Source organism: Podarcis melisellensis (genome assembly GCF_964234715.1).
Source record: "Podarcis melisellensis genome assembly, chromosome: 1".
NCBI lineage: Eukaryota > Metazoa > Chordata > Lepidosauria > Squamata > Lacertidae > Podarcis > Podarcis melisellensis.
The window spans coordinates 101,139,289-101,166,947 of record NC_138528.1 but is presented as its reverse complement, the minus strand read 5'-3'; the positions used below and the strand labels follow the sequence as shown (position 1 = coordinate 101,166,947).

Here is a 27,659-nt window from a genome sequence, read left to right as displayed (position 1 = left end):
TCGTGTGCCTAAGCACCAGAACCAAAACGCTTAACATAGCTTTTCACCCCCAGCTTCACTGAAATAGATTCTTTTGCCCATATTTATTATGGAAACATTCTATTAAGGGAACAAGAGATTACTGTTGCTTTTTTACTGAACAGTAATGCAGTTAAACCACATCCGGCTTCCATGCATGTGCTCTCAACCTTTAAAAGGATGATTTTTGACGCGAACTCAAATCTGATATACAAAGAACTGGTGAAGCGCAGTTGTGATCATGAGTTTTGCCAATCCCACTCCTGCAGGCTTTCAAATCCCACTGGCAGGAGCCCACTGGGGATACTTAAGTGAGCTATCACTCTTTTAGTCTCAGTACCCAGTAGTAATAGTAATAGTAATTCTGTAATTCTGGACTACATTAAGGCCTGCAGGGATTATTGCAAGAGTTAGATAACTAATAATTATAGAAATCAATATTCTTATGCCAAGAGTACTTTCTCTTGCTGATGTAAAACTTGTTTTTGAAAGTGCAAATCATTTTGTAGTGCAATAACTATTTTGCTCTCAAAGGGTACAGATATGATTTGTCTACTATGCACAATCACTTTAATTTGACAATTGACTTGTTAAGGACAGTACTGCTACAGTTGGTTCATTTTCAGCAAATATTAGTGGAGAGGTTAACAGGAATATGCGGTCGCAGTTCTCCAAAAAACCCCAAAAGCTAAGATACTAAGGTGTGTGTCTTCATCACTCCGTTATACATACAGGAATCAGTTCTGAGATCAGTTGCTGCTGGCATGTTAAACAAGCACACAATTTTTGCATATACAGTGGTACTTCGCAAGACGAATGCCTCGTAAGCCGAAAAACTCGCAAGACGAAAGAATTTTTTGTTTTTTGAGTTGCTTCGCAAGACGAAAACGTTCAATGCATTCCTATGGGAATCCGTGCTTCGCAAGACGAAAAATTCGCAAGACGAAAAAACTCGCAGAACGAATTAATTTCGTCTTGCGAAGTACCACTGTACCACTTACAGAAGGTATTGAGAAGAGATAGGAAGTAACTGTTAAGAATCAAGATCCTTAAGATATTACCCAATTACTGGGATAAAGTGCCTATTGCTGCTGCCTCATGGTAAGCCAGGGCAATATGTATAACATGCGTTCCTGGAAAAGCTTTTAGGACTCCCCCTTCTCCACTTTAACTAAAGCTACTTAAGACCTATGAGAAGCAGGCCGTCAGGAAGTTCATTATATCAGTTTCTGAAGACTGCCCAAGACAACTTAGTTTTTTCTTAAATTTCTTTCTCTCTTTCCTATTTTGATTTGTTGCATGAACATTTGCAATGTCATGGTAAAATCACACAGTGGTAAGCCACTGCATACTAACAGCTTTCTAGCCAGTAATTATGGCCACAGAGTGTTCTACCGTATTTATCGCTCTATAGGATGCACCCGACCATAAGACGCACCTAGTTTTAGAGGAGGAGAACAAAAAAAATAAAAATCTCTCCCTCTCTGCGCAGCGCCCCTTCAGCGAAGCGGCAGGAGAAGTGGAGCCCCTTCCATTTCTCCTCCCACTTCACTGAATGGGCACTGCGCACAGAGAGAAAGCTGCACAGCGCCTCTCCAGCGAAGCGAAGCCAGGAGAGCAAGAGGGATCGGTGCGCACTGACCCTTCTCTCTCTCCAGGCTTCGGCGAAAGCAACGCGAAGCCTCCAGAGCACAGCGGGAGCGCTCCGGAGGCTTCGCGTTGCTTTCACTGAAGCCATGGAGCCTGCATTCACTCCATAAGACGCACACACATTTCCCCTTAATTTTTGGAGGGGGAACAAGTGCATCTTATAGAGCGAACAATACGGTAATAATGGCCTCGACCACAATTAAAAAGCTAATGTTGCTCAAAGGAGGTGTGCATAAATTGTACAGCATTGTGCACATACTGTTATCAATACTAATAAGCAAGGGCAACTCCTAAGTCCCACACAAAGAATAAAGAATTATGCCGAACACTTCTTTAAAATCCAGCAATGCAAAGTTTGGTCCATGGGAAATGTAGCATATGAAGGTCAATTCACTTATTATCATTAGGGTGTGTGTGTGTGTGTTTGTGTGTGTGTGTGTGTGTGTGTGTGTTACAAGGTGGCTTTCATGTTGCATTAAGGATCAATGTGCTACTTGTACTGTAACTGCTGTAAATAGTGAATCAGTTTTCATGATGCAAAAGTAAAATAATGGACTTTATAAATTTCTTCTAATTTCTTCTGTTGTGTAACCTGACCTTTTCTATACGTGTCACCAAAGCATACTCACGACTAAGTGTGCAGCCTTAGTGCTAGAAGTATAATCAAGTCATATGTTAGTCCTCTGTTTAAATCCATTACACCAAATATTAGTCAATGATCTATGTGGGTGGGGAGTGTAATCTCAGGGACAAGATGGCCGAACTACGTAAGACTTGCAGCGTCCAGGACAGCATTCATTGCCCTGCATGGCTCTTTACACATCCACTGTATGAAGGAATAAAATATCTGTACAAAAGTATGCAACGCACGCACACTGTGATTCTATTTTATTGCAATGACATCTCTCTCTTCCCACCCCCAATACATATACTATTTTCTCTCCTAGAATCCTCAGCCAGGTCCCAGGTGATAAATATGCATTTAAAGTTCAACATTGCAAATCTCTGCCTACCTGATATGCCATTCTTGCTGGTGTTCAATAAAGCTACAGATGGCGCAGAAACTCTTTTATTATTCACAGCCTGCCCTGGTTTCCTTGAGGTACATTCTTCGCTATCACTGTCCTGTATGTTTAGTAGCCGTGGTTGGAAACACTGCAGTCGACACGATCTGATATTGCTTAGTATTTCAGAAAGAGAAAGTCTATTTTCACAATGTTTATTGGAAGCATTGGTCCGTGAAAAATTAGAAGAAAAGTCTACATTTTGGGAAGAGCTTGAGCAACTGTTTAGCATATCTGGGTCAATCTGTTTCAGGACGGGATCATGTTCTGTGGATATCCGGTCCATCAACACCCTGTTTTAAAAGAAGAAGAAAAGAAAATATTAATATACATTTGAGTTTTGCTTCCATGAAAAGGGAAGACAACAGTATGTTATTTTACCAACAAAATTAGCAATTCTCTTACCTTCCACCCCTGCCAACTCGTCTTCTCGCAAATCCTATACATCTTCTTGGAACAGTAAGTGTTGTAAGGCAATGCCTATACCTTAGCTTATCCAATTTTGCCAGTTCTGAATTCTCATGAGAATAATTGGTTTGGTCCAAATGAGCCTGCAGAAGACAAGACAAGAATAATTTTGCTTTCATTCTTGGGAAAGGGAAAATGAAACTTGAATAGAACTATTTACGTAAAGGTCCCGGCATTATTTTGGCTGCAAAAAGCGGAACACTTTCATAAAACAATTTTCTCATTTTAATTATTGCTCTCTATTGCTTTTGATGCTTTTATACTGCTATACACTACCCTGATGAGGGGATGGTATATAAATACTTTTACAAATATGAATAGAATAAACAAACATCATACAATGTATGTGAAAGGGTGAGACAATTGCTAAGAAGACACGAACATTAGGTGTACAAGTAACAGGATTACCGTATTTTTCACCCCATAGGACGCACCGCCCCATAGGACGCACCCAGTTTTTTTTGGGGGGGGGATAAAGAAAAAAAGTTTATTCCCCCCCCCCAGGCACGGGGCTGGCACGGGGAAGCCTGAGCTTCCCCCGACCCCATCCCCCAGAACAGCCTGCTATCCGCAAGCCTAGGGAGCCATGCCGGCGTGGCTCCCTAGGCTTGCGGAGAGCTGCGCGAAGCCCGGGCGTGCTCTTCAGCGCGCCCCAAGCTTCGGAATGCAGGCAGCTCTGCGCAACCTTTGGGAGCCCAGCATGAAGCCGCGCTAGGCTCCGGAGGGTTGCGCGGAGCTGCGCGCAGCCCGGGAGTGCAGGCAGCTCTGCGCAACCCTCGGGAGCCCAGTGCGGCTTCGCGCCGGGCTCCCGAGGGTTGCGCAGAGCTTCCTGAAGCCTGGAGAGCGAGAGGGGTCGGTGCGCACCGACCTCTCTCGCTCTCTAGGCTTTAGCAAAAGCCTGTATTCGCCCCATAGGACGCACACACATTTCCCCTTCATTTTTGGAGGGGGGAAAGTGCGTCCTATAGGGCGAAAAATACGGTAGATTTGCAGGGTTCAAGCTACTGTGTAAGATATTTTGATGGAATGTAGTCCCATATACTTAAACTAGTGCATTCTTGACACTATTAGTTTTTTAAAATCCCTTCAAATTCCCTTCACTGTAATCTCATATGCTCCAACCTCCTTCCCCTGCAGTTTAAGTGTTTGTGTATATGTGTGTGTGTGTGTGTATACTCCCTCTCTCTCATGTCCTATTTCTCTTTCTCTCTCTCTCTCTTTCTCTCTCCACACACACACACACACACAGAGAGAGAGAGAGAGAGAGAGAAAGAAATAGGACATGAAATCCCAAAACTGAAAAATCAAAACAGAAAAAGCATAAAAGAGTAAAATCAACAACAAAATAACAGTATTCCAAAGGATCAAAAAAGTATTACGATTTAGTCCGCCAAGCCGGGGGAAATAAAAAGGCCTCCGCCAAGCACCAAAGACTGTAACAAAGGCATTGAGTGAGCCTCGTTGGGAAAGGCACCACTGAAAGGGCCCTCTAGTTAGTAGCCACCAGCCTCACCTCTTTGGCAGCCCTACCCTTTCAAGCATACTGACATAGTTCAAGTGAAGCTAGCAGTTCTGTGTGTGCCCCAATTTCCTCAAGGTATATCCCTTCCTGTACATTTGACAGCCTTGACTGGATACACTGTAGCTGGCATAATCTGATATTGCTTAGTATTTTAGGAAGATCAAGTCTGTTTTTAAACACCCAAGGTGGACGAGAGAGGAAAAAGAGGAAGGCTGAAGTATGTTCCTTTTGACCAAACATCTGTCTTCTGCATTAATCAATTAGATAGGTCTTAACAGCAGCAAGAATCCTTACAGCATAATACTGGCATCCTGCCCTCCTTCTGAATGCACTTGCTCCATCAGGATCATTTTCTTCTTCTGGCTCAGACACCGGTGAGGGTACCTAGGGGGCCAAAGCAGTTTGATTTAAAAACACGCAATTATGCCAACTTATTATAACTGACAAGTACTCCGTTTGCTCAGTTTTAGCAGTTCATTTATTGGAAACTTAATAAAATAAAATAAATTCCCATCAGCCAGCATCTAAGGAACGGTGAAGCAAGTTTTGTGAACTTGAGGATTTGTATAATTGTTTTTCTCCATTAGTCCCCCATATCCCACAAAGACTATGTTTAAGAACTGTTCTTGAGAGCCTGGGAGATGCGAGCTGCCCAAACACAAAAAGGGCACCAGGCTCATCTAAGCCCTTTGTAGAAGCCTAAACAGCCCTTTGGATCCCAGTCCCTGTGGCATGACATTCCAACAGAAAGCTGTGGTGAAAGGGCAACATTTAAAAAAAAAAAGTGACATTTATTTATATTTTACACAACTTTTTCCTTTTCTCTCTGTCACTATAACTTAGTTGACATGTATTACCTGTGGAAATTCATCTTCATCTGAACTGTGGAAGTCATACTGTTTGATATCACTTTTACTGATCACAGGCAAAGGCTCAGTAGTGGGTTGCTGAGGATTTATTACACTCTCAGTTTTAGGCTTCTTTGGATACTTCTTCTTTTGACGGACAACATCAGACACTTCCTCTTTTAGAGATGAGTGGTGAGCATGCTGTTGTATACAATAAATTTTGGACAACCCCCCATTTGTTAATAATTATTCTTATTTCATTGAACAGTCTATATCCACCACCACCCTTCTAATCTCACTATGGTTCAGCTTTGCTCATGAACAGGTTGCCTAAAGAATAAAGTTTATATAACTCTGAACAAGTATTTCTTTTACAAAATTTAATATTCAACAACTTGCACATATAATGTTCAGTATCCTTTACTGTGTTCTGCATTAACTTTTAAAAGTACTCAGTAAATTTCTAAAAAGCTGGTGTCTTGCACACTTTTTCCTGCTCAAAGTTTGTTACTTTGTGGCAGCAGAGAACAAGGCAAGTATAAACCAAACTGAACAGTGATAGGTGCCTACAATGTAATAACCACTAGATGTCATCAAAGTTAAATATAAGAGAGAAATGTTTTAATGAAATATGTTCTTTTTGATTTAAAATATTTGAAAATGTTTCATTCTTTTCTAAAAAGAACCATCTAAATATATGTACTGCAAATAAGCCAATTCTAAAAGCTCAGCGGGCATGAGTCTCTATGAAATAATTGCAACTGTTACCATTACAATGATTCGAAGACAGTGCTGGAAGATTATTTCTCTACTAATATGAAGCAATTTTTTTAAAAAATGTGTCTGGATAAATTAGCTAAAGTTAACTGCCAAAAAACTTTAATCTGCAGTTATCTCTTGTAAGAGGACTAAAGGAAGAAGCAATTTTTATGTTCTTGACCTCTGTAACCTGAAAGCATTGTAAAATGCAGAAATGCCTCCACCTAATGGCTTCATATACAACTAGAAATATAGCCCTTTCTAATTAGTTGCATAAACCAAGAAGCACAGCAAACCTTCTCAGCTCCTGTGCTATTGATTTTTGAACTGCTAAAATGAAAAAAAAGATATACAGCTCGCTGCGTACATCAGGTATTGCTATCTGTACATACAGCTTAAGATAGATTTTTATTTCTGCTTTCTTCTGACAACATTATAGAAAATAATTATTACTACATATACATCACACTTTCCACATTACAAACAGGACAATGTATCCAGGGAAATTAATGGTGATGCAAGTCATTTACCTTAGCTTTACATTCTTGAACCTTGTGATGATTTCCATTATGAAGAGCTGCTGGAGTGGTGTTCATCTCTTTCTCAGTTGTATTAAGTTTGACTTCGTTAAGTATTTCACCTCCATAATCACCCAAATGGTATCTTAACAAAAAAGAAAAATAATTATTGCTAATCATTAATGAACTACTTTAAATATGTGAAGTGCTTTAAAATATTTTGTCTTTATTTATTGTAACAGGAACCCTGCAAGGCATGTCATCATTGCTTCCTATTTACAAACTCAGAACAGAGGATATGTTTGATATAGGACAGAACACTCCATGTGCCAAGTGAAACTTTCCACCAAACATACTATATTCACTAATCACAGCACTTCAACTAAAACATATTATTTTATGGAATTCAAGCAGAACCTGTTTTAACAAGAATGGATGAAAAAAATTACCTTTTCTCCACAACTTCCAATGTCAAATGTAACAGCTCTCGTTTTGTTTTCTCTCGTCTCTTAATCATCTCTAAAATTGTTATGGCTCTACTAAACTCCCTTCTTAATTTCAGCATTTTCTCATAAGAGGCTTCATCATTCTTTCGGTTCTGTTGGGGAGGAAATATTAATAGTAAAAAGCATGTATGGAAGATGTAGCCGTACTGAGTTTAAACAATTGCACTTTATATTGAATCACTGACATTTAAGGTTGGGTCCAAATTATGTTCTGCTTCCACAACAGTCATCCAGAACAAGGTAAACTTCACCTCCCCAGTCAGAAACATCCACAGAGCCTATGTCTTGCCTGAATTGGGTCCATGACTTTAGGCACTTAGTTCAAGACTTCTACTACCTTACCCAAGTTAGATGAAAAGGAGGTAAGCCGAATGTCAGCAATGCCCTGGTGACATCTCAGCCCAAATTTCCAAATGGTTTTCCCCAGCAATGTCATATAGAAGTTAAATAGCACAGGGAATGATACAGACAGTGATAGTCCATAATATAATTGCCATGGCACAGAGCAGTTCCCAGCATCACCTTCTGGAAGGAATCCACCAAGTAGGAACAGAAAAACCAGAGCACAGTGGTTCTCAATATCTAGCTCAGCCAGTGAATCTCAAAGGACACTAGTCCATGTCCCTGAACGCTCCAAGAAAATTAGCATGGTCACACTTCTCCATCCTTCTTCCAGCAAATGTCATCCCATAGGGTGATTAAGGCAGTTTCAGTTCCAAGCTGGAACTGGTCTGAAGCCAAATTGAGATGACTCTTAAATAGTGTCATCTAAAACTGAAAAGCTACTGTTTGCTCAAGCTACTTCCTTAAAAAGGAAACATCTACAACTGGCCTATAGAATATTTATCTATTTCCAAAATGCAAAAACAAACAACAGAAATCAAAATAAACAAAGTTACATCTTTTAACATAATCATCAGTCTAATAAGATACAGAGACCAAGGCATCTGAAATCCAAGAAAATGAGACTGAATCATACTAAAGAATGGACTGCAGAAAGAGTCAAGAGAAGGCAAGCTAAAGTCTTGAACCAAAAATTGGAAATTAGGATCCACTTTGGAGGCACACTGAATTCATGGTAGCTAAAGTCCTCCAAAAATTAGAATGAGAATGTGGTTAGTCCCATGATCTTTATTTTATTAATATTCTAGCTAATATTACTTAAAAACTTCCTTACTATCATCTTGATTATGAGTTGGTTAACAGACCAATGCAACAGACCAACAATGCAACATTTTCACCTTTTGTCCTTAATAAGATGAAGAATTTCTGACATTTCACCTTTGGAAAATAGCAGTTTGGAAAACGGCAGAACTGAGAGAGTTACCTTTCTTGTCTGCATTTTCTCCGTTCTCCTCCGAAAAGCCACGTATGGATCATTGTTGGTGGAGCCATCTCTTTTTTCTTGCTTGATTTGGGGGATGAGGGAAGGTCCTCTGCAGTTCTTACGTTTTCTTACCCAGTAGTCATAGACAGCCTTAATAAGGTAATCATCCTCATTTAGCAGCAACTTAGCTTCCTGAAGTGTTACAAGCTGGAAAAGATATAAAAACATTGTTGTGTAACATAAGGAATTATTTTAAAAGTTGTTCTTAACAATAATCCAGGATAAAAATTTTGAAGAGGAAATGTAACACACAGTCCTCTACAACGTATTAGCTATTAGAACTTTGGTTTCTTCATACAATTAGTACTGCAAGGTGTGAAGAGAGCAAAGTGGTATGACTTAACAACTTCAAAAAAAGAAAGACCTGTTGCACAAAAATTAGACATCACACATTTTATGACAAAATACTTCTTTAATACTACTAATTATTCATCGGTGTCTGAAATGCAGCGTCTGTATCATTTGCTTCCTCTGTAGCAGCAGACAGTTATTTTGGCTGCAGGTGCACATTATATTTCCATACTGTCAATACAGCAATAGAAACTAGGAGGTTCCTTCAGGTGATTTGGGTTGATCGAAGTCAGAATATTTTGTACCTCAATAAGCATATCTTGCTAAACGATAAAGGGCTAAAATGATGCCTACACTTGTGTCAAAATAAATCTATAATTTCTCTTCTTCTCGCCATTTCCATAATCTGGACCTTGGCAAACCTACCAATTTCTCTGAAGAACGGAGTTGTTCCAGGGAATACAGATCCGGACCACCCCTGAGCTACACTGGAATTGTCTGAGTTCTGCCTACACTACTTGAGGGAATGGTCTCTCCATTCCAAGCAACAAAACAAATAAGCTAATGAGTTCTATTAGGTATTTGAAAAGATCTACATATTTTATTCACTCAGCCCTTAGGAGTACCCAATGAAAGCAAGTTTTTATTCAACTAAAGGAGGAAAAGCAAACTGGAAAATGTCAGTTCATCTTTACATAGATAAAAATTATTGAACTTTAGTGCTGTGGAATCTAGGCTGCTAAGCCTTTTTCCTTGCCACAAAATGACTATAAGGATAGGAATAATTAGATTTTGGTGGGATTGAGGTATAAATCTAAAGAACTAGGGTAAAAGGGATATTTTATCATAAAGAAGAATGAGAACAGCTCACAGCCACAGGAAACAAGAGTTTTCAGAAAGCCTTCTCTCGTAGTCAAAATGAGGATATCAACACCCAGCGGCCCTATTCTAACTAAAAGTAGTCACACTTATCTCCCATTAAAATTAATGGGGCTTAAGTTAGCTGTAACTACTTTGCCTCACAGACTTTAATGGGACTTGAGTGCAACTAACATTTGCTGGATTGAGACAAGTACTTTAGAAAAACATGATGATGCTTCAGACATTACCCTGCAATTCTGAGTCTTTAAAAAAAGCTACCCTATAGGTCCCAAAATACTGATTTCTGGTGCACTGTGATGTACTATAGACATTCCTAAATGCTCCTAAGAGCTGCACATTGTAATCCCAGGTGTTTCCAGAAATACGTATGTTTGGTAAAGTAAGAGTTTGACATTCTGGGACTACTTTTTCCTCCTCTGAAAACACTCCAACACAGTGATTCCCAATTGGGAATCCATGGACCCTTGCAGGTTCGCGTAACTCACTCAAGGGGTCCTTAGCACCATTCACATAACAAAAATTACCAAATAATTTCCTCCCCAAAAGTAGAGGATCCATGGCTTGGCTTTTGAAAAACATGGGGTCCATAAGGTAAAGGTAAAGGGACCCCTGACCATTAGGTCCAGTCGTGACCGACTCTGGGGTTGCGGCGCTCATCTCGCTTTATTGGCCGAGGGAGCCGGCGTACCAATTCCGGATCATGTGGCCAGCATGACTAAGCCACTTCTGGTGAACCAGAGCAGCGCACAGAAACACCATTTACCTTCCCGCCGGAGCGGTACCTATTTATCTACTTGCACTTTGACGTGCTTTCGAACTGCTAGGTTGGCAGGAGCAGGGACCGAGCAATGAGAACTCACCCCGTCATGGGGATTCAAACTGCCAAACTTCTGATCGGCAAGTCCTAGTCTCTGTCATTTAACCCACAGCGCCACCCACGTCCCCATGGGGTCCATAGTACTTAGCTAATTAGGAACCACTGCTTTTTAAGATATTGGCTGCGTTCACAAATAATGCTAAACCATGGCTTGCCCACTCCACCCTTCCCTCTATTCCTCCTGTTTAGTGGGATGAGGCCTTTTGTGGAGATTAGTTTCATTTTCAATGAATGTTGGCTTGTTGTGTCATATGAACCAGGAATTAAGTCTCATGGTTTGCAGTTTACCTTACGTTAAAAATTGCTGAAGTTAACTGTAAGTTTGTTTGTAAAGCTGTTGCATATGCAGGCACAGATTGCGCTCTTAAGGCTGCAACACTTTAAAAGTAACTTTTTATGGGGTGGCAGGTTGAACTGGTTCTTAAATTCTGTCAAGGTTCATTGGCTTCAGGCACATCTGATAACAATGCTAATTATAACAATATCAAGGATTTTATAAAAATCTTTTATTTCACTTTTTGAGATTTTGAGAATAGTAACTGGATACCCAGACATCAACTAAACTGAACAACCTCTCCATTATACTTATATGCCTGAAAATGTAAAGCTACTTTTGACACAAGTTACACATTTGTTCTATATATTTGAGCTCAAGACATTTGAGCTCTATTGTTCTTTGTTTGCACAAACAACTATTTCTTTGAAATGAAAACTGATCACTTAATGAAGTTAACTACTTCGTTGGAATACCTTGCTTTTCAGCCAGTAATGATTTAATAGCACCTACACAGAAACTATTACTATCAGCTACTTTTCCTATATGAAACGTACCATATTTTTCTGTGTATATGAAGCCCCAATTTTGGGGGACTCCAAATTAAGAAAACACCCCTCAGCACTACCCATGTATAAGGCGAGCCTAAACCTAATTTTTTGGTTAAAAAGCCTAGTCTTATACACGGAAAAATACGGTATTTCATGGGCAACTTTCCAGTTCCACATGTTCAAATGCTTATTCTGGGATCCTGCACATGCTCTGCTGGATTAGGTTTAATGCCATCCAGTGCCTGAGAATGGAAGACTGAACTTTTGGCAGTTTGAAAGAATACACAAGTGTCAAAATGAACCAATATTCAGCACAAATCTCTAAGTTATTCCATGCTCTTTCACAGCCTTATTTTCTTCACACAAAAAATCAATGATCAATTAACTATCATTATTTGGACAGTACCTGAAGTTTAAACTAGTTGCTATCTTATTTACACTTTAGAAGATGACAGTATATGATTTCTATGGTCAAGTCCCCCCCTTCCAGAAGAAATGTGATCTTAGCATCAATTATGACAGAGTCTGCTCTATAATGAGAGGCCCTATGAAGTACTATTTAACCAGCCAATTGAAGTACAGTAGAACCTTGGTTTGTTCCGGAAGTCTGTTTGACTTCCAAAATGTTCGAAAACCAAGGTGGGGCTTCCCATTGGCTGCAGGCACCCCGGAAACAATAGCCAACAGCCGCATTGGACGTCCAGCTTCTAAAAAATGTTCGAAAACCGGAACACTTAATTCCGGGTTTACGGCATTCGGGAGCTGAAATGTTCGAGTACCAAGGCGTTGGAGAACCAAGGTTCCACTTCACATGACACAACCAAGAAAATTTCCCAGTTCCAGGTTATGAATAAAATGGCTTCAAAAATCTCTGGTTTTTGATGGCTCTAACCACACCATTTGTCTAAACTGTTAAGGTTCATATGACAGAATAGCAGTTAGTGCTTCAAGAAGATGTAAAATCTTTTTATTACACTCATTCACTAGGCATTTCTAAAACTATTGTTGGAACCACAGAAGAATACGCAAATATAGAATGATTCCTCAAAGTATAGATAAAACTTTAATTCAACTTTGAATATGGTTTTGTGAGGTTCAGGTGACCCTCATGCCGCCTATATTATAGCTCTGCCGTGCTTCTTGAATTTGTTGGAACAGAGCACTGAGCAAAATTTTGCATCAGCACTGTAGAACATATTGCCCTGTGAAGAATAACAGTCCCCTCTCTTTTCTTTCATCAGTTGGTAAAGATATTTTCATTTTGGCAGGCCTTTGCCTTGCTTTATACTTGATGTTTTGTTTAAAAGTTATGTTTTAACCTTGCACAATACCTGCCTCTATTGTATTTTTAAAATATTTTAACTGAATGATTGTTTATGATACCATGATTTAAATTTTTGTAAATCACAAGGTGGAAGTGAAATTTCTAAATAAAGAAATATCAGTAAGAAAAAATTGGAAAGCTTAAAATGAATAATTTTTTGACAATATAATGAAACTAAGGATTTATAGTCTATTGTGTAAATTGACGTGTCATGTTTTTCTTTAAATTGGAGAAAAGCTTTTAGCTTGACAAAAGGCATGCTGTGGTCCTTTCTACAGCAGCATTAGTAAATCCTAGCTGAAGTAATTTTCTGCTCCCCTCCTGGATTTTGCACCTAGGTATGACTCAAGCAATGCACAAACCATGTAACTACTGTCCATAAGGACCCTTCATGCAACATTAAATGAGAGGTACAGACGGCCTTATCCCCCCACAGCTGAGATGGGCGTTCAATACAACCTCCCAACAAGGAAGAGGAACTGGTAACAGATAAAGGAAAACTGCATAGACTAGTAAAGCTTAAGGCTTTCATAATGAGATATAATAAATATATAATTTTATTTATATGCCACCCATCTGACTGGGTTGCCCCAGCCACAAAAAAATAGTAAAAATAAATAAAGACATTCACATTAAGGAACTCTTATCAAAATTCAACTTTATTAGTGAAATCTTAGATGAATAGTGCTTTGGAAACCGTAATACCTGATTAGAACTAGCTTTCTCAAGCCTGTCTATCATAATTTCAAACTGCAGTGGTTTGATTTCCATCTTCCGATTGAGCCTATTTAATAATGTCTCATCTTCTGAGTCCATATCATAATCAGGTTGCTCATTGTCCAAATTGAAAGCTGAAATAAAAAAGGGACAGAAACATAATTTAAAATACCATGTGAAATGGACATATGCATACTAACAACAATCAGCTGGAAATAAATAAAATGTCAACTAGTTCAACAGCTGCTCTCAAAAGGCAGGACTTGTTTATTGGAAAACTTTCTCTTCCACCATAGACAATACAGAAGATCAGGATCAGTACACCATAAAAACAGAGCATCTGTGCTGCTGAAAGATACCCATAGAAAATATGGCTTCAGCTGACTCAAAGTAGTGACCTACTGTGCACAATACAAAGAAAGGCAAAATAATTTGGGAGCTACTAAACTAACAAGACTTAAAGAATAATATAGAACAGAGCACAACTTTCCCCTAATGTAAGATGACAGCTTTCCTATCCTACCACATAATATGTGTTAAGACACCCTATCTTAATGGCATTAATACCCTTTAATGTTTTAAAGGATAGCTGGACACTTTTTCCAAATACCAGTTCTCAAATTACAATGACAATAAAGGAGGGAGCCCTTATGAAATCTACAATCCCTATCCTTGGATGCCTTCAATTTTAATCAAATTAGGATCCCAAAAAACCTTCTAAAGCAGTAATGAAAGGGCTTTCACAATCAGCCACCCTTATCATTCAAATACTGACATTTACTCGTTTGGAAGGTTTTCATAACATCAACAACAGCTAGATGATATAAATAAATCTTTTTAAAGGAGGTTAGATTATCACCTATTGACTTCATCCTTCTACTGCAGAAGACTGAATAAGGGAATAATCAAGATTATTCCAATTCTATAAAGTTAAACTTCATATTTATTTTTCTTTCTCTAGTAGTAACTGTTTTTATCTACAGTTCACATTATGCTAACCTCTCACACTAGGCAAAAACTTAACTTGTCCATAAGAGTTCAAGATCATGAAACAAACAAGAAGCTCATCCACAATCTAAGACAGAAATAAAAATTCAGAATTGCACAAAACAATCGTTATAAATGGGGGTGTGGCACCTTTTCCCTTCCAAATATTCTTGAAATACAACTCCCATCAGCCCCAGCAAGCATGGTCAATGACCAAAGCTTCCCCACATCTGTTATAAAGGGATCCTGATGCACATTTCAGGCACCAGCTCTTCCTTGGTGAAATAATTTTTATTTCTGGGCACAAATATTTTTAAAGTGCCATATTCAATAAAAAGTGAGATTTGAAACATGCATTGAAATCCTTAAAAAAACATACTTTGTCTAGAAAAGCTTAATATAATAAATAGATGCCTACGAACCTAATTACCTTCCATAATCAGCACCAAACAACAGCACCACTCCCCCAAGAAATTCACAGAAAGGGCATAATGAAAACTGTCATTCTGTTCATCCCCTGCATATGTCAGTAAGAGATGCCATGGTAAAGCCTATACTGAATGGATTGTTCTAATCCCAAACACAATACCTGGCAAATAACTGGATCCATATAACCCTTTGTTCCCACTAAGGGTGAAATACTGGATTCTAGGCTCCAGAATTAAATGCATGGCCAGCAAGCTGAAGCTAAAAGATCTGGAGAAATGTCAGAGCCAAGGTGCCACATTAAAAATGCCCTATTCTTGGTCCACACCTGCCTCACATCATTGAAGACCCCAAAGCAGGATCTCTATGAATGACTTGGAAACATGCTATTGTGTATTTGTTTGGATAAAGCCATAATTCTGAACTACAGAAAATGGTTTTGCACTTTCCAGTATATTTTACTATTTCTGTCCTCATCAATAATAAGATGCCGAACTGTTTCTGTCAATGTGAATTATATGCAAGATAATCTAGAATCTCATCCACAAAACTAATGGCTCTTGTCGGTTTTTTGTAAGTTTTGGAGGTTTTAAATTTGGAGGTTCAAGTACATTATGGTGGTATGGGAAACTGTCGTGTGATGGGCCAATGGCCGTAATAAAGATCAATCCAATCCAATCCAATGGCTAGTTCCCAAGAGGCCTTCCTACTTTTCTCACGGATTGAGGAAATTACATTACTTCTTCAACTTGAAAGTACTAGTGGACATCTTTTGTCAGCAGCCACTCTAGCTTTGACATTTAATGAAAAATGAAAAAAAGTAACAATGAACTTACGTTGGATATGAATGAACTGTTTTGGCTGTTTAAACTCTCCTTTGTATAGACGATTGTAATAGTTGACATTACTTTCTGCTTCGGGAACTGGAATAACCATGTTCTCTTTCTTTTCTCTGAAGACTTGCTGTGCTGAGATAGCTCGTTGCAAATGATGTTCCTAAAAAGAAAGTAGTAGTTTAGATGTCACTACTGCACTACAGAAAAACAACTAGCACAATATCCTGCCTTATCATACTGAAAATAATAAAATTTTGAAAAAGCTTGATTTCAGAATATTTCAATAGGTCAGATAGACAATAATGCTTCTCCTTAAAATGAGAAAAATATTTTTACTAAACTGTTATATATATATATTCAAAGGAATGTCTCATTCATCCTTCTTCAATGAACCCACAGGTTACAATTAAAAACACAACAAAACTTTAGAGAAAGATTGCTCTCATTGCCTTGCCAAGTAAGAATACCCTGCAGGCAAGCAGGCAGGGAATCTTTATAGAAACTATTTTTCTTCTTCTTCTGTTAAACCACACATAAATACTATAAATATGTGTGGGCATGAGTACTAGTAAACATATTAGTGGGTTAATTACTTTTGTGCATTTTTTTTTAACAAGGCAGCTGTAATGAGAAGATATCTGGCAAGGGAAGAGATTTTATGAAGCACTTTCCAGATGTGTGAAAGATGTAAAAGGCAAAAGCCCCTGCTCACTTTCCACAACACAACTGAAAATGATGAATGCAGACATAGATTGCAAGTTGATTAAATTAGAAAGCTTGTACCATGCAATGCCTCAAAAACAGGGTCGGCAAAGGAACTGCTGGATCCTAAACCAACCCATTTGTTGGAGAGGGGCCCTGGGATAGTGGCTCCACCCCATGAGAGATCCTGGGGCAGAATTAGGATTACCCTGCCCATGAAGACTCCTAAGCATCAAGATTAAGTTTTTAAAATCCACAATGAGGATCAGATCTTTCTCTTTTTTCAGTACACAAATATTTTAAAGCAAAAATGTACTGAATATATTAATTATGAATCCCCCTAACAGAATATGTGTTGCCTGCTTCATCACTTAAATTCTTATACTTCAAATAATAAACACATTTGCAAAAAGACAATCCTAAATTTGCCATAATTTCTTTTAAATCTTCATTAATCACCATGTACCACACACAGTGCTTGTGCTTCAGATAAGAAATTTCCAAGACAGGTGTCAGTTTCGTATAGGAATGTTTAAGTGGACTCTTAGGTTAGTGTGAAACACAGTTACCTTATACTGAATGAGACTACAGTGGTACCTCTTGATACGAACCGGATCCGTTCCGGATCCCCGCTCACATCCTGAAGTGAACGTAACCCGCATCCGCACGGGTCGCGATTTGCTGCTTCCATGCATGACGTCATTTTGACCGTTTGCACATCCGCGAGCGGCAAAAGCTGGAAGTAACGTGTTCCGTTACTTCCAGGTCGCCGTGGAGCGCAACCTGAAAGTGCTCAACCTGAAGCATATTTAACCCGAGGTATGACCGTAGTGGTTGGAGGAAAAATGTAGCTCACACTGCTTGCAGAGTGGATCAATAATTAAAGCCATTCTATAAAAATGAGATTAAATAAATTCAAGGAAGAAAAAGCTTGTGTCATCCATTTACTGGCCATGTTCAGACCGTGGTAAGTGTGATGTGAAGGATCATAACCTCTGTCTGCATACACTTGCTCACCTCCCACTCAGCTAAGGAGGAATTCAAAAACTTTTGCTTTTAGTCAACCTTCACTTCCCAAACTGTTAAAACAAGGAATTGTTAATACAGTACTATGTTTAGTTTCAAGGGGCAAATTTCTGAAGCTGAAAGTTTAATGTTTGCATTTTAAGTTTAAAATGGCAGAATGAAATATAGCCACAATACGAAAGTGTAAGAAAGAAATGCTTTCCAGTTCTGAAAACCATTACTCCCCACTTAATGTGCATTTATTTATTGTATCGACATAGTAGATTTAGAGGCTGCCCTTCAGCACCAGGCCCCCAGGGTGGTGATATCTGAAGATCACACATTAATTACATGCTCTATCTATTCCTGAAAATAACATTCAATTTTAAATCAGTTTGTTCTATTATGCTCTGAATAAAACCCTTATGAATGATATCTCATCATACAAAAGCAACCTTTGCAAAACATGGATACTCAGAGGCTTACTGCATAATAGAACAAGCAGAACTTTCAACAAAATGTTTCAGAGTGGAGTGCTCCTCTTCACTTCTGTGGTCAGCTGTGCCCTCCTATGGGTACTCCATTCTATATACTGCACACTGTTAACTCTCTTATCAGTCAAATTTGTAATTTGTCATGAGAAATTCAATAGACAATTAAATGGGAAAGAGAGAAGCAAGACTCTCCTGAACTCGTTTCAGCTTATTATTATTCAGCTTATTAATATTATAATGCTTTACAATTGGTGGCTAAGTTTACTTTCTTCTTCCTACCCTGGCCCTTTTTTCTTGTATGTCATGTTTTGCAACTGCAGGCTTGCAGGCAGGGACTATCTTGTTTTAACTGATTTTACATAAGCCACTCTAGGAGGTTTCTTGGCTGAAGGGTGGGATATAAATACTATAAATAAATAAGAAAGGAAGAAAGATGCACATGGATAAGAAATTACACACCATTTACAATGGCACAAATTTACATGCAACTTATCTTATGCCTATTAAGAGACTAATTTATAAAGTGTAATAAGGTTAGAAATTGAGGAGCACATACTGCCCTTCTTAGATTCCACCTCAGAGGCAATCATAGAACCTGAGCCTGTGCCTCCCTCAAACCACCAGTCAGTAGCTCCTAAAGCAGGTTTGACACTTTTAAGGCAAAAGGCTCTACTAATCAGGGGTTGGCCTAGATGTACAGTACTACTTAAGGCTCAGCCAGGGTTTGCCGGTTGCCTGAAAAACATTCAAGTTTGCCTTCCAGTGTTGGCTCAACTTGGAGCTATCCAGGGTGCTACCCATTTTGCTTCTTCACCTTTTGGCCTTGACTGCAGCTTGCCTGACTTTTTTTAATAACCATGACCTATCCGCTGCTATGTCTCACCTTTCCTTAATGAAACCTGGCCTCTTCTTTTCTTTACTTACTGAACCTTAAAGTGGAAGTGGTGGTACAGGACCTTGCCACAAGTGCCTAGAACACGCCTCCCCTTCAGGCTAGAACTCTATCTCCCCAGCTGGGACCACTGGGAATATATAGGAGGGAATAAAAAACCCAGAAAAGGTCTATTCTGTTTAAGTGTTAAACCACAAACATGGAATTTGTTATAAGCAAAATGCTAAATTATTTCCCCTGCCATGGGGAAAGGATCCTAATTTGCCTTTCCCATTCAAGACTTGACCCTTGACCCTTAAAAGAGTGTGTGTGTACACACCTATACCACTTAAAATAACGAATATCCCTAAGTAATTTACAATAAAATACAGTAACAATAAGAATGCAAATATCTTTCAATAGATTTATTAAAAATAAGATAAAAGCACAACTGTATATTAGAAATAAAACTGAGCAGAGTACAAAACAAGACAAAAAAAAGTAAGAGTCAGAATCTAGGAGAGCTTGAGTAAACCTAAAATTTAATAGGCTGTTTAGAAGTCATTATTCTCTCCACTTCATGAATTACCCAAGGGGAGGCATTCCAAAGGGTGAAGCTTTTGCTGGGAAGGCCCACTTTTACACTGCTTTCAAGTGACAACTCACTGGTCATGTAATGACCAGCAAGGTTTCCCCAAAAGATTTTCAACACTGGCTTGGTGTGTATTGGAGGAGACTGTCTGCAAGGTACCTTGGTCTCAAGTTGTTTTTTAAAAAATATTTATAAACCATAGTTTAATAAAAAATGAAAGTCATATATAGCCTACAAAAGATCCATAAATACCACTTTGTTAAAAGAAAAGGCAAATTTCCAATACTAGATACCTGCTAAACATCTACTGACATTCCTGCTGTACTAAAGGCTCTATCCCTAGTAAAGGCCAACCAGATTCCAAGGGTGTGGGGAATCACAAGAAGTGCCCCATTACAGGATGTCAGTGACTGAGGTGGAAAACATGGGTAGAACACAAGTTTAGGGCTTTGAGATTAATACAAGTAGAGCCAAATCAGTAGCAAATTGGTTTAGGACTTTAAATCCCAACAACAAAACCTGGCTTAGTACCTAATAGGCAGCCTGCACAATTTATTCAAAACTACTGTAATATGTGTAAAGCTGGGTGTCACACTAAGCAACCCAGCAACTGTATTTTACACTACAGTCGTACCTTGGGTTACATACGCTTCAGGTTACAGACTCCGCTAACCCAGAAATAGTGCCTCAGGTTAAGAACTTTGCTTCAGGATGAGAACAGAAATCGCGTGGCAGCGGGAGGCCCCATTAGCCAAAGTGGTGCTTCAGGTTAAGAACAGTTTCAGGTTAAGAACGGACCTCCAGAACGAATTAAGTTCTTAACCTGAGGTATCACTGTAGTTGCAACTTCTGAACCAAGTAGCCTCACATGTAGTACATTACAGTAGTCTAATCAGGTTACCAACACTAGTCCTGTGTAGGGACAGCCACAGTTGGCACCAATTGCAGTTGGTGTGCCAAGTGCTCCAAACACAGCAGTGTACCTAGCAGCACCTTTAATACATACACCTGCTTCTTCAGAGGGAATATAACCCTATAGAAAGTTAGTACACCACCCAATTGTCTGAGCTGGGAACTACCAGGCATAGGGCCTCCATCTTGCAGGATGTGGTCACAAGTTATTAGCACTCACACAGTCCATGAGTGCTGCATCCAGGTACCAGCGTTCAAAACTCTAGCTCTAGCGTTCATTGTTCTAGGTGCATTCTGAGACATGGAATTTCATTTATGAGAACAGTTTCTAAGCTCTGGGGGCAGTACTGTGCCTAAGATTTCAGATTAAAATTGCTGCTGCTGGAACAAAAGGAGGACCTTTTGCTGCCTCCCCACTTCCAGCCGTTCTCTGAGGACTGGAGAATGGACCCTCATAAGAATATTAGGGGGGCAGACAGGGGAAGTATGGCTTTTTTTTTTTTTTTTGCAGTCTTCAGATAAGGACTAGACTATGCAAAAAATGAATATAAGATTTTAGATGCAGTTAATTCATTTTCGGCATTGTATTCTTGTACAGTAATAAAAAACCACGCCTAGACATTCTGTTGCAGCACCCATAACCTAGCTTTAAGCTGCCATTTAGCTCCTAGCTTTCATATCACAGTTTCTAACACTGCCAGGTACAGTGGTACCTCTGGTTGCGAACAGGATCCATTCTGGAGCCCCGTTCGCAACCTGAAAGGAATGCAACCCGTGTCTGCGCACGTGCGGGTCACAATTCGCGATGTCATTTGCGCGTCTGCACATGTGTGAGTGTGTAACCCTTTCCAGTACTTCCGGGTCGCCGCGGGACGCAACCTGAAAAGACGTAACCTGAACCAAACGTAACAAGAGGTATGACTGTACTGGTTTAGGGTATGCACACCGTCTCCAGATTCAGAGAAGCAGAGTTGAGTATCACCAGCATACTGGCAACATGTTGCTTTATCTCTTTTAACAACCACTCCCCATGACTTCATACAGAAATTAAATACAACTGGGGACAAGATGGTGTGCTGTGGCACCTCACAGTACAACTGCCAGGGGGCTGAGGTGCAGTCATCCAAACCCATAAGCAGGAGTGAAACAGTCCCACCCCCAACCTACAGATGCAGTCCAGGAGGATACTGTGGTTAAGCTATCAAAAGCTGCTGAGAGTTCCAGGAGAATCAACAGTCACACTCTTCCTGTTCTTCTCTTGAAGGTCATCAGAGTGACCAAACCAAATTCTGTCCCCCAAAGCAAGGGCTTAAGTCATACTGGAATGGGTTGATACAATCATTTCATCCAAGAACGTATGCAGCAGAACTGCCACCGTCCAGTGGAATACATAGATCAGGAAGTAATTCTGGTTTGCAGGGTCCAGAGTATATCCCCTGGCTCAGGAAGGTTAAGAGAAACATTTTTAACATACTGGTTAAGATATAACTTAGTAGTTAAGAGCAAACATTCTTAACAGCAGTGTTCATGTAACTTGACCAGTTTTCATATAACTTGGATGGAGATAGGTGGCTGAATCAAATGGTGTCCCTTCCCTTTTCACTAACAGATGAGATTCCCTTTCCTCAGCCCTCTAAATATGCTCAAGAATGGGAGAGAGACCTTTTGGAACAGTATGGAAAGAGGAAATTGGTGAAAGTAGCTTTCCACCCTGTTCTGGTGACAAGAGCCTCTGCTGGATCAAAAAACTTTCCAGCAGCATGAAGAACACCTGTTAGACATGCTTAGAAAATTGAGGTAATTTAAATCTGTTTTAGTATTTTAACTTTTGCATGTTTTAAAGTAGGGATGCACTATTATACCTTTTGTAAACAGGTTTAAGCGTGTACTGTATATTTTTAATGAATGAATGAATGAGCCCAGTGTGATGCCCTTCTTGAGTACTTTTGCCTGGTTGGAATGAACTGTGATAACACTTCTTGAGTGTTTGGAGCTATGTATGTGTAAAAATACCTGACTTTTGTATGAAGAAATTTTGGAATGCAACCAACTGCTCCATCCACCACTGGAATGTGGTGTCTGGAAGATTCCCCCAAATTCAGTCTGTCACCTCACCACTGTGGCCCAGTTTGCACATCACTCTAAAACATTCTTCTGACAGCAAAGCATACTTCAGAATGCAATTATATATATCCTCCTCACTAGCGATCCCTGGTTTAAGTGCTACTTCTGAATTGGACATCACAGGCTTTTTTTCACTCATACCATACTCAGTAAGCCAATACAGTGGTACCTCGGGTTACATACGCTTCAGGTTACAGACTCCGCTAACCCAAAAATAGTGCCTCAAGTTAAGAACTTTGCTTCAGGATGAGAACAGAAATTGTGCTCCGGCGGCACGGCAGCAGCAGGAGGCCCCATTAGCTAAAGTGGTGCTTCAGGTTAAGAACAGTTTCAAGTTAAGAACGGACCTCCGGAATGAATTAAGTACTTAACACAAGGTACCACTGTAATCTTTTGGAGAATATTAGAGAATTTTCATTTAAAGTAGGATAATATTCATTTTAATGCATTGAAAATAATATAATTTTAGTGCATTGAAAATTATATAATTAGTTAGTATACATGTTTATTCATGGGTAAACTTGTTCAGATGGCAACCAAAAACTAAATAAAAATATAGAAACGCCAACTGTTTAAATCAAGGCCACCTCACATGCTGTTACACATAATTGTATAGGCCTAGGTATTTTAAGTGTATAAAGCATTAAAGCTACTTTCTGTTAAAAAAAAAATCACACCGTATGGCCAAGGGTATAGAATTGCTAAGAATAAGGTCACACCAAAATAGAAAAAAGGCTATTACATATAGTTGAAATACTTTTGAATTCAAATGTTCATCAAATTAAATGAATAGCATTTTTAAAACTAAAAAAAACCCCCCAATGTTCTCTGTAGCTCACATTTCAGAACTGCCAATGGTGAATGACACAATGCCCAGTAATGTAACTGGATCAAAAAACATCATTATTCATTACTTAACACAGCTTGACTTATTATTTACTAGATTTTTAATGTGTAGGTTGTAAAACTGGTACTTACATTAGAATTTACAGTTTGTGGAGAATATTCTCTGGAGAATTTTCTAGCAGAGAATATTCTCACCTTACATCACTACTAGAGGCAAACCACAAAAAGGGCACACCCCGCAAGGGAAGGAGTAAGATCTATAGTGGGAACAAGGTTGGAGGGCAGGGGAGACAAGCAGCAACTGCTCATCAAGAGGTCGCTGTAGAGGCAACATGGAGGTAGGGGGCTGCCAAGGAAGCAGCAGATCCGGCTCGAAGGGAGCATGCCAAAGCTGTCACCACCACCGTGGCAGCAACAGTGGGCGATGCATTCCTTGGAGGCTGGATCTGCTGCCCCTGTGGATCCTGCCACCTGAGGTGGTGGCCTCATCTTACCTCATGGGTGGGTCAGCCCTGAGTACAAGCCTTGGGTTCTAGGCATGTGCATCAATTCTAAGAAGTAACACAGGGCTGCCTGAAGCAGGCTGTACAAAGGGAACAAATTAAGAAATAAAGCAAGCGTAAAATGAAGAGGAGTATGTAACTATGAGTAGGGAGGTACTTAGCTAGTTTGGAAACAACTACTTTAAAAAATGTAAACAATGAAAAGGCAACTCCATCCAGGCTAGATCAGAATACAGAAAGAGAGCATATAATTAGAATCTGAACTTAGATCTCCCAGTTGCTAGTGCAGCACGACACTATAGGAAACTAGGCAAGAACATTTTTACAGTCTCTCTCAACAAAAATAGCTCCACATGCATACACATACTTATGCCACATGCTCTCTCAAAGCCCTCGATTAAGTATTCACACTCAAAAGATTTCAAATATTTAGATATGCTGCAAAACAGCAAAACAGCCCGAAAGATTCTTAACTGTGCCATTCAATATATGTCTACTTAGAAAAGAGCCTATTGGATGTACTCTCAGGTTTAAGAGAGCAATTTAAATCACTATTCAGTTCTTGAATAAAGTATGCATAGCATCCCTGTTTTTGTTAAAGTAACTGCAGAGCTTATTTATTTTTAAAGAACGTAACCTTGGAATCCACAACTGTGTGTGTGTGTGTGTGTGTGTGTGTGTGTGTAATTTTCTAAGCATATATAAATGACAGAGGCAAAGAAAGAAATGAATGAAGCACACTCTACTCTTAATTGTTATAAGGTATTAAGTAAGCAATCAGAGCTCAAAATTTGAGGTAGACATACTACAATAAGACATAATCTAATTATCTGTGTGACCTAAGAAAGAGGAAGAGAAAAATTAACTTGAATGACCAGCAGCAAACCAAAAACCCAGGGGCAACATTGCCTTCTGGACAATCTGCCAAGGGACACATACCAGTGGTGAGCAGGGCCAAAGGCAAAAATTAGTGGAGCAACAAATGCACATTCTACTTTTGTACAGTAGGTCACACACTCACATACCCCTCTCTACCCTCCATCCAGGCAGGTAAGAAGTATTATCCATGTTCAAGGACACATTCTAGCCAAACAAAAGCACTCAAAAAGGGTGTGAAGAAGGGCTAGTGAGGAGCATGACCTAGAGGGCAGGCTGGAGAAAGCCCCACTTGAGGGTGTTCTAGTGACCACTAGAAAAACAAGTTCATAAGAAAAAGAGCCACATAACCCTAAAGCAGGTGTGCCCCTATTTCAATAAAGGAATATAATAATGATAATTATATTATCTATCTATCTATCTATCTATCTATCTATCTATCTATCTATCTATCTATCATCTATCTATCTATCTTTCTCTCATCTGACTAGGTTGCCCTAGCCACTCTGGGCAGCTTCCAAGAAATTAAAACACAATACAACATCAAACAATAAAAACTGAACAGGGCTGATGTTACGGTAAATTCTGGGTGCATTCTTAAACAGGTTTAAATACCAGATCCCATTTGTAGTGTTATAATCCCATGCAGGTTCTACTCGGAGGCATTGCGCTGTGAGGGCTTCCAATCCTTGTGGTCGTCCCCTCTGGTAATCGGGTGATTCTAGTGCTTCCCCGGCTTTTGTTAGAATATCTGCCTTCTCTGCCTCATTAAAGAGGGCGTTCAAAAGGACATGGACGTCTGGCCAAGTGGGTTTATGGGTGGAAAAGATGGCGCTGATCTGGCGGTGGCATTTATCGGGGTCGTCCCTCAGGGAGGGCATCTGGTTCGACCAAGTGACGAGATCAGAGGTATAGAAGGGTTGATGTGTATAAACCATTCGCGGGGGCCCGTCGGGTTGGAGAGGTGGGATTGGTAAGGCTCTCAAGGGCATCTGGACTGCGGCGGGACTTATGGCAGAGCTTGCTAGCTCAGAAGTTCCTGGACCTCCCGCACCGTGATCTGGGAATTCAGTTGCAAGTTCCCAAAATTCTGAGGGGAGAGTGTTCTTTCTGGCTTCTGGAGGGGGGGGGGTTTCTTTTGGTTTGGACGGAGTCTTCAATTGTGGAACGAAGCGTTGGGGGGTTGGCTTTAGTTTTTGTCTGCCCGGGGTCCCTTTGATCTTTTCTCGCCTGTAGCCTTGTGACTCTTTTATTTTCACTTATTTGACCCCCTTCATCCCCCGTTCCTTCATCACTGCTTGAGCTACTACTCGAGTTACTTCTAGGCGGCGGCGGTCCCCTATAGTAGAAAGGGATCAGGGCCCGCTGTGCATCATCGTCTGCGGAATGCCCTTCGTAAGGGGGGGGCATGGGCTGCCGTCCGGGATTCAATATAGGTAGTTGGTAAGACGTTGTTCCCTTCGGGGTTTGGAGGAACCCCATCACGGCCTCGAAGGTGGCCAGATATTCTAACTGACGGGGTTTTTCCTCCATCAAACATTGCTTTAAGTGGTTTAAGCGCTCTTCATTGAACGAACCCCCCGCCGGCCAACGTAGTTCAGGCTTGGCGGAGGCGGTACTGGCGGGCCAGGTTTCAGAGCAAAGATCCTCTAATTTTTGCTTCGATAATAACTTGTGGCCAGGAATCGACTTCCAATACGTGATGACAAATTGGAGAGGAGAGTCAGGGTCCTTCTGAGACTGAGATGGCTTTCTAGAAGCCTTCTTCCCAGAGGGAGCCCGCCCGTGTTTGGAAGCCTGGGTACCCATTTTGGTGTTATGCGTGTCTAGACAGGAAAGAGGGAAGAGAAAGGACGGTAAGGGTTGGTATATCTCCTCTTCGTATACCGAGGTACGGGAATTTTACGATAAAGAGGGGGTGGTCTTAAGTCGCTTGGCAACTTTCTTAAAGGGGGGTTTTTAAAGAGCTCTAGCTATCCGGTATTTCTTCCTATTTTCTAGTCGATAAACTGGGGTCCTTTCCACTCTGCCGTTCCCGCCCAATTCCTCATGGGCTATCCCTCCTGGCAACCTCCTACCTATTGACACAATCTCAGGAAAAGGGGGCCCTACTGGACGCCCGCACAATGCGGTGCCAGATCGGGTGAACCCTGGACAGAGTTCGAATAGAAAATCCCCCTTGCTTTCGGAAGCGGGCTCATGCACGATACACGTGTTACGTGGCTCGACCGGTGCGGCTGGGATTGGTGATAGAAAGCCAGACCCCTTCCTGCCCCCTCGGTGAGGACGCTCGGGAAGTTCGGAAGAAGAACTCCAGCCCCTTGCTTTCAACTGGGATGTCCGTTGCGGAGAGTCGGCTATTTTTCAAGTCGGGTCTCTCCGTCTTACTGTCGGGCTCCCAATTGGTGCGGCTGGCCAGAGAGGTTTTAGAGAAAGAGATAGAGCTCAGAACCCCCCTTTTGGGTCGAGCGGCGGTCCCCGGTCTCTCTCACCAACCGGACCAAGAGAAAGGCAAGAAAGATCAATAGAGAGGAGGGCAGAGAATTCGGTTGCCAGGAGATTTCCACCCCCTTCCCACCAGTGCACTGGATTTTCCTATACTCACGCGTCTTCTACGGCGATCCCGGGATCGTTGAGTAAGCCGGCTGGATTCCCTTTGCTCCCCGGCTGAACCCCTGGGACGTTCGATTACCGCCCGGAGGATGGCCGGAGGTCCAAAGGATCTTCCCAGGCAAAATGGCCCGGAGCCGGCTGAAGATTTCGGGGCCCCCGGTCAGCAACACGGGAGTACCGCTCGTCCCTGTTCGGGCGCCAAATGTTACGGTAAAT

General features: G+C 40.5%; 2 protein-coding genes across 3 annotated transcripts in view; both read right to left on the bottom strand.

Moving 5' to 3' along the window:
• The window catches only part of KIF5C (kinesin family member 5C), a 316,620-nt gene that overhangs the window by 79,639 nt on the left and 209,322 nt on the right, over positions 1-27,659 (bottom strand). The gene's annotated exons all lie outside the window — the stretch shown is intronic.
• Positions 1-27,659, bottom strand: part of EPC2 (enhancer of polycomb homolog 2) — a 53,427-nt gene that overhangs the window by 5,949 nt on the left and 19,819 nt on the right. For both annotated transcript variants that reach the window (XM_081928902.1, XM_081928901.1), the window contains exons 2-10: positions 15,906-16,065; positions 13,645-13,790; positions 8,681-8,887; positions 7,297-7,445; positions 6,860-6,992; positions 5,580-5,771; positions 5,017-5,106; positions 3,138-3,283; positions 2,682-3,025 (exon numbers count right to left, since the gene is read on the bottom strand). In XM_081928902.1, coding sequence (XP_081785028.1) covers positions 2,682-3,025; positions 3,138-3,283; positions 5,017-5,106; positions 5,580-5,771; positions 6,860-6,992; positions 7,297-7,445; positions 8,681-8,887; positions 13,645-13,790; positions 15,906-16,065 — 1,567 coding nt within the window. The remainder of the gene's footprint in view (positions 1-2,681; positions 3,026-3,137; positions 3,284-5,016; positions 5,107-5,579; positions 5,772-6,859; positions 6,993-7,296; positions 7,446-8,680; positions 8,888-13,644; positions 13,791-15,905; positions 16,066-27,659) is intronic.